Source organism: Orbicella franksi, chromosome 6 (genome assembly GCF_964199315.1).
Source record: "Orbicella franksi chromosome 6, jaOrbFran1.1, whole genome shotgun sequence".
NCBI lineage: Eukaryota > Metazoa > Cnidaria > Anthozoa > Scleractinia > Merulinidae > Orbicella > Orbicella franksi.
The window spans coordinates 22351734-22368959 of record NC_138150.1 but is presented as its reverse complement, the minus strand read 5'-3'; the positions used below and the strand labels follow the sequence as shown (position 1 = coordinate 22368959).

Below are 17226 nucleotides of genomic sequence, written 5' to 3'. Positions count from 1 at the left end.
TGACCTGGTGTGGAGAATATGTGCATTTGATACACACACCTCTATCATGTAAAAGAAAATTTTGTAATACCAGACTGACCCCTTCATTAGTCTAGCATACACAACACTTCTCTGGTCAGACACATCTACGCCACCCATGTAGGTGTTGTAGAGGTCAATTACACCTGGTCGATTGAATTCCTTCTTTTCCCACTTCCCGTTTGTTTTGACTGACCGCTGCACTGTGCTTGAGTCAATTGTGCTGGTGGGAAGGGTAGCTAAAACACTAACTGGCTTCCTGTCACGCCATGTCACGCAAGTCAAATTTCCCTTTTGCCTGTACAGACACTGCCCTCTTACAAGATCTTTCACTGCCTTTTCTTTGACACCACAAATCTCCTTTGGCAAGTGTACCCTGTTGGACCTTACAGTGCCACATGCAAGTGTTTTCCTTACTTCTAGCTCCTCAAACAAGGCTACAGATGTATAATAATTGTCCATGAAGGCATAGAATCCTTTATCTAGATAAGGTTCCAACACAGACATAACTGCCTTCCTCCCTAAATCTCTCTGAACCTCATTGTTTTCCTTGCCAGTGTAAATCTTGCTATTCAATACATAACCACTGCTGGACTCTGCAAGGGTGAAAGCCTTTATCCCGAATCTTCCTGGCTTTATAGGAATAAATTGTCTGAAGTGCACTTTGCCTTTGAACTTAATTAAAGTCTCATCTATGGCAAGTTGCCTCTCAGGTGTGTAAACTGCCTGAGACCTTGCTATAAGCAAATCCAGGAAAGGCTGAATTTTGTACAGCTTATTGTAATCTTCAGAATCTCTTGGGGGGGCACGGGTGTTGTCGGCAAAGTGCAAGTACCGCAAGATTTGCAGGAAACGTGTCCTGGACATCACAGATGGGAAGAAAGGAGAACTTAGGATGGGATCAGTGCTCCAGTAAGAATTAAGACTTGGTTTAGTTACCAGCCCCATATTTAGATAAAGACTAATCCAAGCCTTCATTTCATCTTCTGTTACTGGATACCATGCAGAGCTTTCTGCTGGCCCTCTCTTCCGCTCTGCATACAAATTAGTTTGACTAACTAACAACTGCCATACCTCTTGTGTAAAAAAGAGCTCAAAGAAATCCAAACATTTCAGGTTTCTTGTGTTGACATTTACCGGTATTCCTGGTTCTTCACTGAAGTCAATATCTACTCTGCGTTCGACCGTTCTTGACCATTCTTCAGGAAATTGCACTTCAGTCTCAGTGTTTTCGTCCTCTGCGGACTCTTCACTAGAATCCTCTGAGCTTGATTCAGATGCACCAGAGTAAAATTCCTGATCAGAGGCTCGGTGCTCGTTTAAATTAGCAAGTGGGAAGTCTTCTTCGTCGATAAATTGAATTTCAACATCGTTTTGAACGCTAAAATCTAGTGTAGCATCATCTCGAAGAGCCGCCATTTTTAAATCACCTCGCTCAAAACGTTTAACTAAAAGAAAACTCGCAAAATTCGCTAAAAACCCGCTCGATTGAAGAAATTTTCGAAAAAACTGAAGAACTACTTTGTGTAGTCTGAACCAAAATGTAGCATTAGTTTCCAGCCCCTAAAATCCCTCTTTCAAGGACGCCCGAATGGGGCCTGTATTTAAGTGGCCACATATGGCCACTTGGTACGCAAAGGGTTAAGCGTGTTTTTAGGCGTTTTAGGGCACTGCTCACTCAGCTGAGAGTGAGAAAAAATACTCAGCAATGATGGACTCGATTTATTGGACGTGGACGTTTTAGCATCTATAAGAAACCCTGGGTTTCACGACCCGTTGACATCGCGCGTGAGAGAGGAAAACACATTTAAAACTCTGGAAATGCGTCTTCACTTCGACTCAAACGTTTAAAACAATCGATGCATTCTCAGTTCCGAAATTCGTTGTCGGTCTATCTTGCCATTGGTGTCGCTTTCTCTATTTCTCTGGAGTAGTCTGTCGTTCGTCGCCAATTCATAGCTCTCATGTCGCCTTTTCAAGGCCATGTCGCTTGTCCGAATTTGCCCCTAACAGGGTCTCATAAGAATGCGAGGGAATGCCCTTGTACTGGTTCCCCTTGGGCCCACAATTGAGCTAAACGACTGTCATTCATTCTCCCACCCAAACAAACTGCGCTGGTCCCGTACAAACCCGTACAAACCCGTACAATACCCGAGACAACTACCCGAGGCCCGAATAAAACTGGGTCCCAGTTTTCTCCGGCGAAACGATCTCTAAGAACGCCTGGCGATAATTGTGGTCCAGTTCAGCAACATGTTTGTCCTCGCTGAAATGAAAGATACTGTCAGAGTAAAACCTTGGCATTTTGGAGTTGATCTTCGCGAAGCTATCGCATCTAAGTTGAATAAAAAGCTTGCTAACAAGGTGAGTTGGTAGAGTGGATGTATAAATTGATCAGAGTGTGTTTTTAACTTGTTGGAATACATCTATCCCTATCTACATTTTACACCATGTTCCTTTCGATGTGATTCGATTCGATAACTTCAAGTTACTTGTTGTTAGGTTGTTCATAATGTTGGTTTGTGTATTGTGCTACACGATATCACTTCTATTGGTGATTCCTATCTTTTTCCCGGTGATGGATCTTCGCATACTCCGGGTGAGTTTTGACTACCATTCGGTCCCAGATAGCCTATAGTTAGCCAGGGCTCGAAAATGCCAATTATTTCACAAGGGATAGAGTGACTTTAAGATGCAAGTTTAACTCTACCTGTGCTTAATACCCCAACTCCCTTTGATTACTCAAAAGGAATTGTCCTCGTTTGCATTGAACTTCATGTCCGTGTTTTTGTAGGTTTATGTGCCAAGGTTGTGGCTCAGTGCATAAACCTGCCAAAAAAATAACTTGATCAATATTTCCCCAATGCGGATCTCATGCTAGTTCAATAAAATATATTTATTCATCAATTTTTTATGGCAGTGGGCAGTTTGTCTTTTTTTGGGGACAAAATGAACATGTGTGTATCATGTGATAACATAATCATATTTGTTCTTTTCTGTTGCAGTAAAATTTCGTTTTGTTGTCTTTCGTCCATTTGTTGATGAAATTCTTACTGGAAGAATCAGAAGTAGTAACCATGAAGGAGTCCAAGGTGTGTGGTGCTTTGAAATGAAGTTGTTTTGTTTAAATATGGGTTAAAATCCCAGTATTACACCCGCTTTCAGTGTTACATGCATAGGCAACGTCTTGCAACCATCTTTCAACATGCCATGTAAATGACTGAAAGACTGTTTAACTGTGAAACTGGCAATTTTTCTGGTTATTTGCAGAAGAAATGACAAAGAAATGATAATTACTGATCTCAAATGACTGAAGAAGATTGTGGACTTAAGCATGTTTCCCTATTTACAGGATAATTCAAATGATTTTAGTGTAGTTGATCAGCTCTCAAAAGTGACTTTCAGTAGAATTGCGCCCCTTAACCTGTTTTAATAATCGAAAGATGTAAGCATTCAAAACAGTTGATATATCTCTCACAGAGTGACTTCTTGATACTCCTAGCCTTAGTTTGATGTCAAATAAATTCATGTTTCTTGACTAAAAGTCAAGGTTGACCGTAAAAAAGTCGTTGTGCTTAATTTTTTTTTTTGATGGAGGCCAGGTGACATAGCATGTCGAGAGACGGCATGTCGAAAGATGGTTGAAAGATGTTGCCTATGTCATGTAACACTGAAAGCGGGTGTAAAACTTATGATTTTTTTCTTTTATTTATTTGACAGTGTCAATGGAGTTTTTTGATGATGTTACTATCCCTTATGAATACCTTCAGCAGCCCTCCAAGTTGTATCCTCTGAACATCACTTAAATTGGTTTTTCTTACCATCAATTATATGAAGCACCTCACAAATGGCATTACATTATATTTCAGAAGGTTATAGTTATAGAGAACATGGACATACCTACTATTATCCCACACCAGCATATTTTTGAGAAATGTTTTTAATCATGTGAAAGAACAAATATTTGCTCCTTCTTCAGGCAAGAGACACATATCATTCAACCATTTTTTGTGAGCCATTGTGTGATTCCAGAAAATATGCATATCATACCACAGGCGGCATAAACATTTGAACCCCCCTTACCTTCGAAAATTCCAAAATGCTCTACCCCCCATGGGATGCCCTCCGAATTCCAAAATCATTAACCCCCCCCTCCCTTCTGGAACCCTCTACAATTCCTTGTTTGACTTCTTATGACTTCCAACGAAAGAGATTTTACATTTTTACATTTCCCAGAAGTTTTTGCTAGTAATTTTCAGTCAAACAGCTGTCTACAGGGCTCAAAATTGTGGCCGATATGATTGCATGTTTACGTGAGTAAATGCTCAGCGACTTAAACTTCTTCCCCTTCAGGCGCAATTTTGCAACTAGTTTTCAACTAAACGAGTGAAGAAATAAAAATTTCAGTTGTATTTTGTGCTTAATTACTATGGAAATAAGAACGTGTGGGCAAATCCTGCCTAATTTACCTTCGATATTATGAACGATACTCACTCAATTAGACACCATTACAGTGGTTTCTTTATGTACATATATTGCTTGTGCATAGTAACCAAACATGATGCCTTTCATTACAAACCATTAATCTGACAAGAAATTCTTCAACTTAAAGGACTCTGGAGCCCAATGTACAACCCAGATTTGATCAGGTTTCTGTAAATGAATGCAAACACATGCATGATGGATCGATGCTTGTCTTGTATCTTGCTTTCCGCGATTATAAGCAGTGTCATCAGTTCTTTTGTGCATTCACACTCTTGTCTTTCCCCTCCAGAAACCCCCCGTGACCTCTGAATTCCAATTGGAAGTACCCCCCATGTCTTTGGATTTCCAGTTCAAAAAACCTCCCCTTGCCCACAGAATTCCAAAAAGCCACCCTTGGTTTAGGTATGGATATCGTTTGGAATCACACATTGTATTTTGGTGTAGTATGGTTTTGTTTCTATTATTTTATGTCATCTGTTACTGCTACATGAAGTATTTGTTGCAGTAAAAAAGGGCTCTGCAGTCAAGATGTTGCACTTTTTAAAAGTCCTTGACACACAAATACATCAGTGATGAGGACGAACAGCTCTGGGTATGGGAATATACAGCAGATGATGAGGGACATGATTTGTTCATGGATATCAATGAGGAGATCAGATTCCGAGTTGTGGATGAAGTATTCACTGATTTGAGTCCTGCAGGACCTGAGATGTCAGGGGAAAAGAAAAGTACTGATGACACAGAAAACAAAAGATCGCCATATACCATCACAGTGAGTCACTTTGCCATTGTAAAAGAAATAGAATTATCTACAGTTAGTAAAAGCCCTAATAAAGGTCAAACTGGATGGCTTGTTCCCTGGTTGAGGGGGTACTCCCTTCATTATTTATATAGGTATATGCATGACACCAAAGAGTGTTTTTTTTTTTTTCAGGCATTTTGGCCTTAAATAAGGTATAGGTTTTAATTTTCTTTAGCTTTTTTGGTCTGAAATAGGGCATGGTCTGCACTCTGGTCTGTATGTTGTTTACAGGAAACTAATTTGTCCCCATTAAAATTTGAAAATTTGAGGTTGCAGCACTTTTGAAAAGGTTATGCAAATGAAAGCAGGATATTCATGACTTCCTGAAATCATGTTTTAGAGACTGGTTCTTCTCAGAACTATGTAATATGTCGTGTCCTTGGGCAAGATGCTTTACTCTTGCAGCATTCTATCCTCCCTGTGTATCAAAATTAAAAAAAAATGAGTTCTAGGGAAAAAAAAGTGAGGGTAGTAGTCCAAAGTTTTTTGTCCATTTCTGCTGACAAAATGCTGGAGCTAACTAGAACAAGCTAAAGAAACAATAAACTTATCTTAGTCAATACGACAGAAACCAGAGTTAAGTGCCAAGAAACTGGTGAACCTTCTGGCTTGGAAAAACTTGCAATTATAGCCATGGCTCATCGCTCCCAACCGGTTTGGATGCAGCAAGAGGCAGCTGTATTCACAGGCCATTCTTAGTGGCCTTCTTGGTGCAGACTGAATCATTAATAGCATCTGAATATTACTGTTCAATGACATTACATATTTACCCAATTAAGCACCCACGGCACTTATTCTTTTGTCAAACTTCATGTTGAGCAAGTGTCATTTTGTACAAGTTTCTTTTTGGCAGAAAACTAGAGAAATTTCTGGCTTCTCTAACTTTTATACATTCTAGCCTGTTCCTAGCCCTCTGTGTGGACGCTCTTTGGGCTTGTCACGCAATCTTACTCGTGGGGGAGGAAGAATGCGTGATGAGCCCAAACGGGAGGGAGGTGGGGAGGAGGGCAGTGCAAAAAATGTTGAGAGGAAAGTAAGGCCTGCTTAAAATTCATTCTCTCTGACACCAGGTTTGTTTGTATTTCCAGGTTAATTAATTCGTGAATCTTAACAAGGCGTTTCTTTGTTGGTATTTAGGGATCCATAAGTGAACCTGGCCTTGGCCTTAGGTCATGGTGGTCAAGTTGATGAAGATTGTCTGGGATATCAACGCTTATGTCACACCTACTGGGCACAGCATACTTTGTGTGTTCATGACTCGATACATCAAGCAAGTCAGAGTATGTGTGCCTGTTGTCTCGAAGATCTAAAGGGCAATTCATGAATTCATGAATGAACAGATGGCTCTCAGTGTATCCAGGGCTCGTTGGTGGAAGCTCAGAAGAACCCCCACCCATAGAACATTGTGAGGTTCCCCCTCGCGTGATGTTCGTTGGAGACCCTAAAATTGGCATTGAGAAGGGATGAAAACACGAACATGTTCCATGAAACATTCTGTGCGAAATAGTCCGTAATAGCCGCGAGCTGAGAGCCGTAACAACGTATCTTTTTTTTTTATTTTTCATGGGTCTTCTGTCCGCCATAATGACGTGCCCGAAACGCCAAGGTGTCCATGTGTAAGGAAGGGAAATACTCCTCCAAATATATACCTATCCCCTCGAACGCACAAGTTCAGAGAGGCAGTGAGTGTCTTTTTGTAACGCAAGGGCAGATTCTTCATATGGGTAATAGTTTGTAAGCACACGTTGCAAACACTAGAGGGAAACCAAGTTGTTGGACGATAATTTGTAGACAGCTGTCATTCCTCAGTAATTTAAGCGTAAAGCCATTTTATTAGAGCTGCCAGAAGCGTTTTATACTAATAGAGAAAATTGCACGGGACTTTCTGAAGGTCTGAGAGTTCGGTCAGTTTTTTTGCATTTTATCTTTGTTTTGAATAGCATTGGACATCGTCAGATCTTCATTGATGCCTTAACCTGGAATCGTCCGCCAATCGAGTGCAAGATACATTCCAAATACAAATCAACCAATAGCTACCCTCGATCAAACAGCCTGCTCCAGGACTATTTGTCGGGCGCACCCCGCAGAGCTCCGAAAGCTTCGCGTCTTTTAGAGTCAAGAAAGCGTAGATACAGGGTTGAGAATGTTTGTGCTTACAAAACCTGCGCTGGTTACCGAAGCTAATTGTACCCTTTAGCTCTGTGCCTTGTCTATTTCTATTCTCGGCAATATGGTATGTTGAAATTAGCAAAAACAGAACTATCGTTCTAACTTTCAAAATACACGTGTTAACCGCCTAATCTATTTAGAGAACACGCATAACGATACCTAGCAGCCATTGAAAAAAAAACTTCCTGGAGTTTTTGTCTCAAACAGCTTTTCGGCTCTAAATTTTAAAAACACACCAAGAGAAAGGTCAGCGGTTTTGCGCATTAGACTTGAGCTCACGTGCTAGCTGACACATGACACACAGTGGACAGAACTGGATGGCAAGGTAATCATCCATGAGAGAGCCCTGAAAATAATGGGATAATTAAATATCAGGTAACCCTGAAATACAATCCTACTTAAAATCAGGCATGTGGCAGTTCTCGTAAAGTCCCACATGAATGGCTTGATACTCTTCAATAGAACAATAGAGCAAAGAACAAAGCCCCTAGCCCTAAAACAGAAACAGCTGCTACAATGATGAAACAACAGCAGCTTCACTTCTGTTGAAGGAAGGTATTACCATTTTAGGCTTGGCACTGTTTAACCAGCACGACGCAAAGGGTACTCCAATTTTCCGTATAGTTTTTGAGAATTCTCAATCCATCAATGATCATTAATTTCCAACGAAATTTAGGAATATTGTGACTTGAACAAAAAGCATCCTTACTTCATAAACTAACTCTAATAATAGGCCACGTGCGATATATCAATATTCTAACATGGCTCCTGGGGCTTTCGGGTCAAAATCGTAATTTTTTGCATCTCTTTTGTCTCTCAATTCCCAAAAGAGACTTGGATACAAAGAAAACAACACCAAATATGGAAGGTTGTCATTAAAGCCTCGGAGCCATGTTATAATATTAATATATCAAACGTGGCCTATTCCTTAAAGGATCTAATGAAATGTCCACATCATCCAGTCTATTGAAGAATTTAATAAAACTATTCGATTCGCCCTTGTTGGTTAATCAGGTTGGACGTTGTCTCGGATGCAGAGTAGGAACAAACAATCGATCAATGGTGCGAGTATCGCTACGAATAAGAAACTGTTCAAGTGCTTCATCGATATTTATAAAAAGCAAAATTGTTTCCCAGAGGGATTAAAGGATATATTTACCTGTATATTCTGCTCTGCCCTAAACTTGGCCCTGAGACCAAACAGTGCAGTGTGAGGACAGCAGCACGGCAAACAACATCCCTCACCCATCTGGCTGGAAATGTCCAACAGCAGAACTTCCGGGCAAAGCAATGCCATGCACACTGCAAACAGAAACAAAATTTCATGGGTAAGTCCAATTTTACTTCCTTGGACTCCACAATACAACCCCTAGTTTGATGAAAATGAAGCCAAAAAGCTCTAAATTTAGTTGCATGTGGATTTTGTTTTGCTTCCAGTCTCTGTCCCGTTCGCATGGTTTCTTATCATTTAGCCAGAAAATCCGATAATTTCGGTTGACAGTCAAATGGAACAGTAATGTTTCCGGAAAAAATGCGGTCAGAAAATGTACGTCCATTTTTCCGTTCGAAATAGGACGGCGGAATGTCCTACTCATTTGCGAAATTTTCACGCGTCAGCCCAAAACATTACGGAAAATGGAAATTCTACAGTTTTTGCGCCAAAGTCTACCCGTGTCACCCGTCTTTGCATTGAATTGAATTCGTGATGTTCCCGTTTCGGTAGAAAAAGCAATTGAGTGATTTCACACCTCAGCCCAAAGTGGTCACTTTCGGATGTGAGAGATCCTCGCTTATAAATACCAAAAGTTCCGAATGTAGAAATATTACTGGGTATGGGAGATGGTCGAAAGGAACGGTTCAACAGTATACTTACTAGAACCACAGTCATCAAAACATCCGCATAGACCAGAGCTCCAGTGCCGTTTTTGCCTCTCTGCCTGTACTACTGGCTGATTGATCACTACTGTAGTCTGATTTGAGGTGTGCTGGTAGGCTGCTGGTTGCTGAGTGATCACAGGGGCCTGAACGCCAGGGTATTGACCGGGTGTGTACCCTGGCTGATACCCTGGTGGCGTGTAAGGTTGATCTGCTGGTTGCGTTGGGGAGTTTGGATGTCCTGTAGGTTGCTTTGGGGGGTGGAGGTGATCCGCTAGAGGCTGCTCAGGGTAGGGGTCGTCCACAGGTGGCATAGGTACCAGTTTAGAAGCCATGTTTGCTGCAAGGAAGGTCAAGGTAAAAGTGGATGGTGAAACGGACTTTCTTTCGTGCTCGGTATGCTAGAAATGCGCAGCCCAGTCCCCAGGTGTTTTCAGTTCAGGAAAGGCAGGGCTGATATCGTGAGCGGTGACGTCACCGAAGAGCACTAGCTCTTTCCCAGACTTTACGCAGACAGCGAGGCCAGAGTAAGCGCCTAGGTACTAGGCTGAGAAATGCAAACTGCCATATACAACCTGGACAAGTTTTGTAAAAATAAATGTTATGCTGAATGTCTGCATGCGGTACTAGAATCTCAGTTGTCAGTGAAATGTTCAGCTGTTAATTACGATCTCAGCTAATTTCTCACCCATCAGTAAACTCAACAGACTTCAACTTTCAGTTATCATAAAAGGCGCCTCATTTCTAAGCTGACAATCCGAAATTTTAATGTTTGACCAATTTTAAGCTGTCAACGACCTTTCGTCTGCTAAAAATTGTAGCTAGCCGATTATGACACCATCAAAACATTTCTGACTTTTATTATCTAATCAGAAAACTAGCGGCAACAGGCGACTGTTCAGAGATTTGCATCCAAGCAGAACTGCATAAGACGTATTTTAGGTTAAAGAAAAACATAACTGTATTATCAGACTATCCATTATAGTCTCTTGATGCGAGACACGCATAACGCTCGCATTACGGGATTCATACGTTCATATAAGGATATGTTTACACAGTGCTAGCCCTTAGTAACGTTTTTAAAGTTATTTACTGTGTAATGTTCGAAACTTCCTTTGGATAACCCTAAGTTTCATCTGAGAGATTTAGCCGTCAGATGTCAGTCATTTGTTTCGTTTTGCAGTGGTTGCCGTCAGCGGAAACTGAAAAGTTACCAACAAGCGTCGGATACAAGCGTGGGATCAGTGCCCCAGACGAGGCACTCTTAGCAGTTCAAGTACATAATAACAACAGTTGGCCGAACAGGATCTGTCAGTGTTCAATTTCGTTCCCAAAGTGATATGAATTTCAACAAATCCGAAGAGCACCGTTTCCTTACCTAAAACATTTCTGGAACGCAGATTTCAAAATAAGAATAATGGTCTTTTAAAGTACAACCCTGATTTATCGAAGTCGCACGGTCCCGACAATTAGGTTCGTTTATCCCAGCCCTTGTATCATCATATTTCTGTTGCTTGTCTCTTCGAGACAATCCTGACTGCTTGAGTAGACTGCCTGTGGATGTTATGTCTTGAAAATACGTATTTTCAAGCGCAAATTTGTTTCAAATTCGAGTTTGTTATGCATCTTACTGGGTCAGATGTTGCTGAAAGGGTTGCACGAAACCAGGATCATGGGCTCCCGACTAGACAGAGACAAGGAAATAAACGCCGTCGTGTTCTGTTGCTCAATAGTTTTAGTAGACTGTCCGTAGCCATCTGGTGTTGAAAATACGTTGTTGACATGAAAATTTGTTTTGAAGTCGAGTTAATTTTCGATCAACTGACATCAGTGACAAAGTCCGATCAATGAATTTAAATTTGATCACGGAAGAGGGGGTTACTCCCTGAAAATGTGGGTGGGGATGTGTGACGCACTTCTCATCATTTCTCTAGAGATGAATAAGACCGATGATAACAAAAGTTTCGTCGAAAAATTATAACTGACTAGGGTGTAGAAAACGTGACTTGTGAGGGACCAAAATCGTCAAAATCTATACCCAATAACCTTGATGACTTAAAACTGTGACCTTCGGCGCCACTCATAGATATATGGCCTATATTAGAAAGTAGCCCGTCCCCCGGCTAGAACTTTACATTCCGGCTTGTACATCGGAACGCAACAAGAGTGAAACTGGCGCTTATGTTGAGCGACCAACTTCAGTGAAACATAACTAATCCTGGTTGTTACAAAACCTCAAATGAACTGTACATCGAAATTCCAATCGCTGTCTGCAATTCCTTTGAGTAATCGCTTACTTTAAAGGCGATGGCGGACGAGCATGGATTATAGATTCTCTCATTTTCGTTCTATACTGAGATTCAGTCAGTAGTATTGTAAGAGAAATAAATCAGGAGACAAAACAGCGAAAACTGAATGAATTGTTAAAAAGTGAGTGACATACGTACCGGTAAATGCTTTCGAAGAGTTAAGCCTTGTGCAATTTTAATACGAAGCTGTTTCGAAGAAAGCCTATCTGAGAAGCGTCAGTGGTAACTAAGCCTGAAACATGATCCTGACAGGAAGAGAGACAGGTCAACGATAAAACTTGTTTTGAAAAATAAATATAAACGGAAGGGGTGTCAAGTGTTCAACATGTGAAAACCATCGCCGTTACCTTGGGTTGTCATGAATGGGGGTCATGAATGTGTGCCATGGCAAGCCACGGGCCCTGGCGACCGAAATATGGGGCAACATTCCTTTCCCATCTGACCATAAGGCTGCTATTTGAAGTTAACGAGGCCTAAAATCATATAAACCATATCCAAAATGCCATCGGTTAGTAGATACAGCTCTGCCTGGCCTAAGGCACCCAACTAAGACTTCGTCACGTAATATTCAGACGATTTTAGGACCTTTTGCGCAAAAAAGGATCATGCACTCTTGTTATTGTTAGCACATCATAGAAGAGGGAAAACATTTGTTCTCCATGCAACCAGAATATATTGCACCAAACTTATCCACCGATAAAATTTATAAGAACAATATCCTATTTTGGAATAAAAACGTTCTCTGGTTAAAAATATATTAAAAACATAAGCTTTCGGCTATCAGTCTATAGCCTTTAACGAATGAAAAATGTGGCGCGCAAGCGAAAATATATATTATACTCTAATCACCCTGAAACGATTATAAAATATTTTGTAACTAATCTTAATAAACTGAAACACAGCATCAGGGGCGGGCATCTCGTTTATTGATGTCCGCTTTCGAAAATAAAGAAAGAGAACAAAGGAATCTAAGTGTGCAAACTTCAAGAAACTGAAAGTAAAGATTCTAACTTATCGTAATATAGCCGTAGCTAGCCGTCCTTGGCTCGATCAGTCTCCCATCTGCCGTGACATAAAGAGTGTAGATTGCTGATGCCTACTTCTTAGCGGCCCCTGTTCTTAAGCTATGTAGATCAAACAAGTGTATAAGATATCCTAGTTCCGCAAACCCATGCCAAGTCTAAAACTTTATTTTACTACGAATTTTTTGAGAGCAAAATATGCTCTATCTTTGAAGAAGATAAATTCATAAAATTAAAACTAAAAATAACATATAATAAACATCTGTTTTGCTCTCACACGTATAAATTCTGACAAATGCATCGCAAAAACTAACGTCACAACAACGAAGGCTAGCTAACTCGTTGACGCGGAGAAAAGCCGATTAGGCAGTCACGCAAATTGCAGCTAAGCGATGATTAGAGGGATTAGCCTTGGGGCGCGCAAACCTATTATATATCCTCAAAATCATCTCGGGAGTAACAGCGCCCCCCTTTTTATGGAAACAGGTTTTGCAAGCTCAATTTTAGCCGCCTCGAGAACACTTCTGTCACAAGTCAAATCACAAATCGAAAAGCCATACCGATGGTGTGCCCAATTTATGCCATAACAGACAGACTCAAGTGTGGAGTAGAGGGAACACTGCTGCAGCAAAATACTCTAAATAAGGAGCAAATGACGTCTCATCAGACGGCAAACAAGCGACTTCCTCAAAGAGCGAAGACCATTCTCTAAATGTTTGAAAGTCACTTGAATAACGCGCTGTTGTTGAAGGGGCCTTTGCTTTAGAGGAACGCAAGGGAAGACCTTTCGTTGACTTGCGAAGCCGTCTGGATCTCTTGAGTGGGCAACCTTTGAAGTAAACACACATCCACTTTGTAGACTTGAAAGATAACAAAAGAAATGTGAGAACAATTAGAAAAAACAAAAAAGCAACAACACGCAGATCAGAACATAAGGAAGGCCCAGAGGCCTAAATCTTGCATTCAGCACACTATATACTGGCAGTCCTGCACAAAAACGGCATGGCTCAACGGCCTTAAACACTATGATCACCTAAGATCAACACGTGATAAACGGGCAGTCCCGCAGAAAGATGACATGGTCCAACGGCCTAAAACAGTGCAATCACCTAAGATCAACACATGATAAACGGGCAGTCCCGTACAAAAATGACATGGCCCAATGGCCTAAAACAGTGCAATCACCTAAGATCAACACATAATAAACGGGCAGTCCCGTACAAAAATGACATGGCCCAATGGCCTAAAACAGTGCAATCACCTAAGATCAACACATGATAAACGGGCAGTCCTGCACAAAGATGACATGGCCCAACGGCCTAAAACAGCGTAATCGTGACCGCGCGGCATGACTTCTCCATAGACAGGTTCTACTGGATACTGTACTGTACAGCCCCGACAAGCAACTAAAATTCTCCGAGCCAAAAGGGAACTGTTATTTGCCCCATGGAGATAAACATCTTTACCGTTCTCAACGAAGAGAAAATCAATAACAAAAGATCTGAAACCCCACCTACGATCCACCAAAAAGGCCAAAAGGGAGCTGAAAGGCCAATAAAGAGTAACCAGTTCTATTGACAAAAACATATGTGGCGGATGACATATTTAACCAACGAAACAGGTGGCACCAGCCAACAGGTTTCTCCTACCCAGCTAAATGCTAGGGAATATTCGAAAAAAAAACTGGGAAAACTTGAATTTTTTTTTTTTTAACTGGGAAAGTAATCAATTGAACAGGGACCCCAATAAGAGGTTACTTCATGAAAATAGCTATCTTTAACTGACCAGTCATCAATCGACGATCTTGCATAAGTAATCAGCTGAACGAGGTATCAACTCGGCCTCGATTTTGATATTACTTTCTTTGGCGGTATCAAATATATCACCGGCGAGTTGAAGCGAACACAGTTTCATACTACCAGAATCGACGATCAAAGGTACAGTTTGGTTGTCAGTAAACCACTTAACAGAGCACCCTGAAAGAAGAAGTGCAAACTGTTAAAAGCAAAACAAACACAGTGGAGTTCTCTCCACGTGGTACTCGATCTGGTATTCGTCTACATAGAATCTCAGTTTTTGCGCGAAAACAGGCATGTTACCAATGGCAATGAAAGCAGCCAATCCAATAGCGCTAACATCCGAGTATACAATACGAGATAGTCTGCGAGCAACGTCTGCAAAACACTGGAATTGAGATAAGAAACATTATTCTTCCAGAACTCTAACTGTATGGAAACTGACAACGGGGTTAACCACAGCAGGAGCACGCGCGCACTCGACCACTGAACCTGTGGCCAGAAGATCAGAAATAGCCTGCTCGACAAATCACTATACTGGACTGGATGGCTGAGCGATTATTAGAAAACTGAGCTGAGGGTAGAATGTAAATAAAGAGAATCTGATACCCAACAAAAATAGTAACGCGAATAAAGCAAGAAGCACTTATATCATTTCAAAACTCTACATTAACCTTAATGTTGTCTTTAACTTAAATATAATGTGTTCCGTCCTGATAATCAGTCTTTTATTCATTCATTCAGGCATCAGGGCTAATACAATCGTTAACCCTCGAACTAATGCCCCCATCGTGGTACAAGAGGGATGAAACCCCCTCCTTGGGTTTTCGTTCTATTAAGGCACAGAAAATAAATTTACATTCATTAAATAGAAAGCCCTGAGCTTGCTCTATAAAATAATGACATAATTTTTGGCTGTGAAATAGCATGACGTCATTTGACCCGCCATCTTGGATCCGTCATCTTGGATTTTACTATTTTCTTAAAAAAGTCAAAAAATAATCTAGAATGCTTATGAAGCCAGAATGCTTATGAAATGTACAATTTGGTAAAATTCAGCAAAATGATGAACAAAGCTGAAAAAAAAAAAAAAAAATACACAAGTATGTCGAAAAAGTTGATTTTTGTCCAAACCTATACGAAGTTTGTGGTTGTCATGACAAAGTCAAAAGTAATGGACGCAGTTGACATATCCAAAATTTACGCGAACGATAAATGAACAGCTACAGAAATTTTTCAGCCCCTTAGAGTAAATTGTCTTTCCAAGACTTCCAAAAAACCTTGAATCACATGGTTCAACAAAATTATCAATAAGTTCAACTGGTTCAAAGTCTCCCAATCATTTGATTATATTGAATAAATTATATACTCATCTTATCCCATTCTCTTCAATGCAGCTTGGTATTTGCCATAAGTATGCATTTTTACTGTTTGGAGGGGCTGCAGCGGCTCCTCTAAAACGGCTTGGGCAGGAAGATGGATTTGCTCAGAGGCTTCTTTGGGCGCAGCTGAAACACTTGTCTGCTAGTTGAGGCTGACGTCCACGAAAGGACTCCGTGCGGAAAAAACAAAAAGGCTGATTAGAAGAAAAATAATTGCCAGTAGACAGACCATAAGTAGACGGAGCTTCACTGGATGTAGAGCGGGTAGCTGTAGAGTTGGCCAGCTAGACGCATTTTTCCGCTTTTTCTCCCGGATCTTAGCTAGCGCTCGTCTTTCGGCTGATCAGAGCTTTTTCCTCTTCCTCTGAATCTTCGGCGAGTTCGTCCGACTCGTACTTGCACTGCTGCCCAAACAGCGAGGTTCTTGTCCACGGAACGAAATAACTTGGCTGCTGAAAGGTTTCCTTTTGAGATGGTCTTAACGGTCCCGTCTGTTGCATCAAGCAGAGAGTTGCTAGACTCGTATTGTACTTTAGAGTTAAAAGAACTCGAAGCCTTGGATACCGTTTTTAGCTTCTACAGTTGAGACTGAGTGGTGGCTTGTTTCTCGTCAAGATCGCGTTTGAATGCAGCGAACCTCTGATCAAAGGTAACGTCCAAAAGACGAGGAAACAATGTTCGTGAAGCAGTCTTATGAACAGGATCTCCCTCAGTGAAGGATTGCGCGATCGAAGCGGGAACGCTCGCTCGTTCAGTATCCGACGACATAACAGCAAAAGCAAAGTTGAAAGGGATGCCTTCGAGTGGTTCTTGCATAACTTACAAATTCTTAAATAGCCTACTAACCCCTTAGGGATTCACGCCTAAAATACTTCTACAGTTAACACGAACCATACATAGTGAACATACTCCAGTGTAATTAGCGAAACGTTACAAAATATATCGAATGGGGTGCGAAAAATTGAGAATAAAAACAAGCGTGAAAAAAGCTAGAAGATAAAAATGTAAATGAGGCCTGATTACAATAAAATCGAGTATTGCCTAGGCAACGGTTTTGAGTTGTTTTCCGCGTCGACGGTGTTTGCTGTGTGCCAAGATTCTAGTGTTTTCCGAACGCGGTAGTTGCCTTTGTCAATGACACAAGCATTGTCGAAATCAATGGAGTGATTGTTTTGCCACGCATTGTTGGCAACATTAGAGCCATTTGAATAGTTCTTCAAGTTTCATTGATGTTCCTTTTTTCGGGTTTGGAAGCATCTTCCGGTTTCTCCTATGTAATTCCAATGGCAGTCTTTACATGGAATTTTGTAAACAACATTACATTGAAAATCTGAGGGTTGTCTGAACTTTGGTGACGGGAATTCTTGT

The 17226-nt window shown here is 41.0% G+C and overlaps 2 protein-coding genes across 3 annotated transcripts; one reads left to right on the top strand and one right to left on the bottom strand.

The window, feature by feature from the left end:
* The first annotated feature begins 1669 nt into the window (after positions 1-1669).
* On the top strand, positions 1670-6533 carry LOC145491263 (DNA-directed RNA polymerase III subunit RPC8-like). 2 transcript variants are annotated; one of them, XM_081470431.1, is made up of 6 exons: positions 1670-2382; positions 2521-2617; positions 3024-3110; positions 3739-3802; positions 5074-5275; positions 6443-6533. In XM_081470431.1, the coding sequence occupies exons 1-6, from the start codon at positions 2272-2274 to the stop codon at positions 6491-6493; spliced, it is 612 nt and encodes a 203-aa protein (XP_081326557.1). In that variant the 5' UTR covers positions 1670-2271; the 3' UTR covers positions 6494-6533. The 2 variants fall into 2 exon arrangements, with proteins under 2 accessions (XP_081326557.1, XP_081326555.1); XM_081470429.1 differs by lacking the exon at positions 6443-6533 and having other exon boundaries at positions 5074-6003.
* On the bottom strand, positions 6148-12345 carry LOC145491269 (placenta-specific gene 8 protein-like). The gene is made up of 4 exons (XM_081470438.1): positions 11797-12345; positions 9348-9689; positions 8634-8776; positions 6148-7820 (listed from the first exon to the last, which is right to left on the bottom strand). Exons 2-4 carry the CDS (start codon positions 9682-9684, stop codon positions 7722-7724), a joined length of 579 nt encoding a protein of 192 aa, XP_081326564.1. The 5' UTR covers positions 9685-9689; positions 11797-12345; the 3' UTR covers positions 6148-7721.
* Between the last annotated feature and the right edge of the window lie 4881 nt (positions 12346-17226).

Excerpts from the sequence above, each read along its gene's own strand:
- LOC145491263 (XM_081470429.1), top strand. The coding sequence starts at position 2,272 with ATGTTTGTCCTCGCTGAAATGAAAGATACTGTCAGAGTAAAACCTTGG. Across the intron at positions 2,383-2,520 it reads ATAAAAAGCTTGCTAACAAG|GTTGTTCATAATGTTGGTTT; the intron begins GTGAGTTGGTAG and ends ACTTGTTGTTAG. Across the intron at positions 3,111-3,738 it reads TAACCATGAAGGAGTCCAAG|TGTCAATGGAGTTTTTTGAT; the intron begins GTGTGTGGTGCT and ends TTTATTTGACAG.
- LOC145491269 (XM_081470438.1), bottom strand. The coding sequence starts at position 9,684 with ATGGCTTCTAAACTGGTACCTATGCCACCTGTGGACGACCCCTACCCT. Across the intron at positions 8,777-9,347 it reads TTTTGATGACTGTGGTTCTA|TGTGCATGGCATTGCTTTGC; the intron begins GTAAGTATACTG and ends TTCTGTTTGCAG. Across the intron at positions 7,821-8,633 it reads GGGCAGAGCAGAATATACAG|GGCTCTCTCATGGATGATTA; the intron begins GTAAATATATCC and ends CATTATTTTCAG.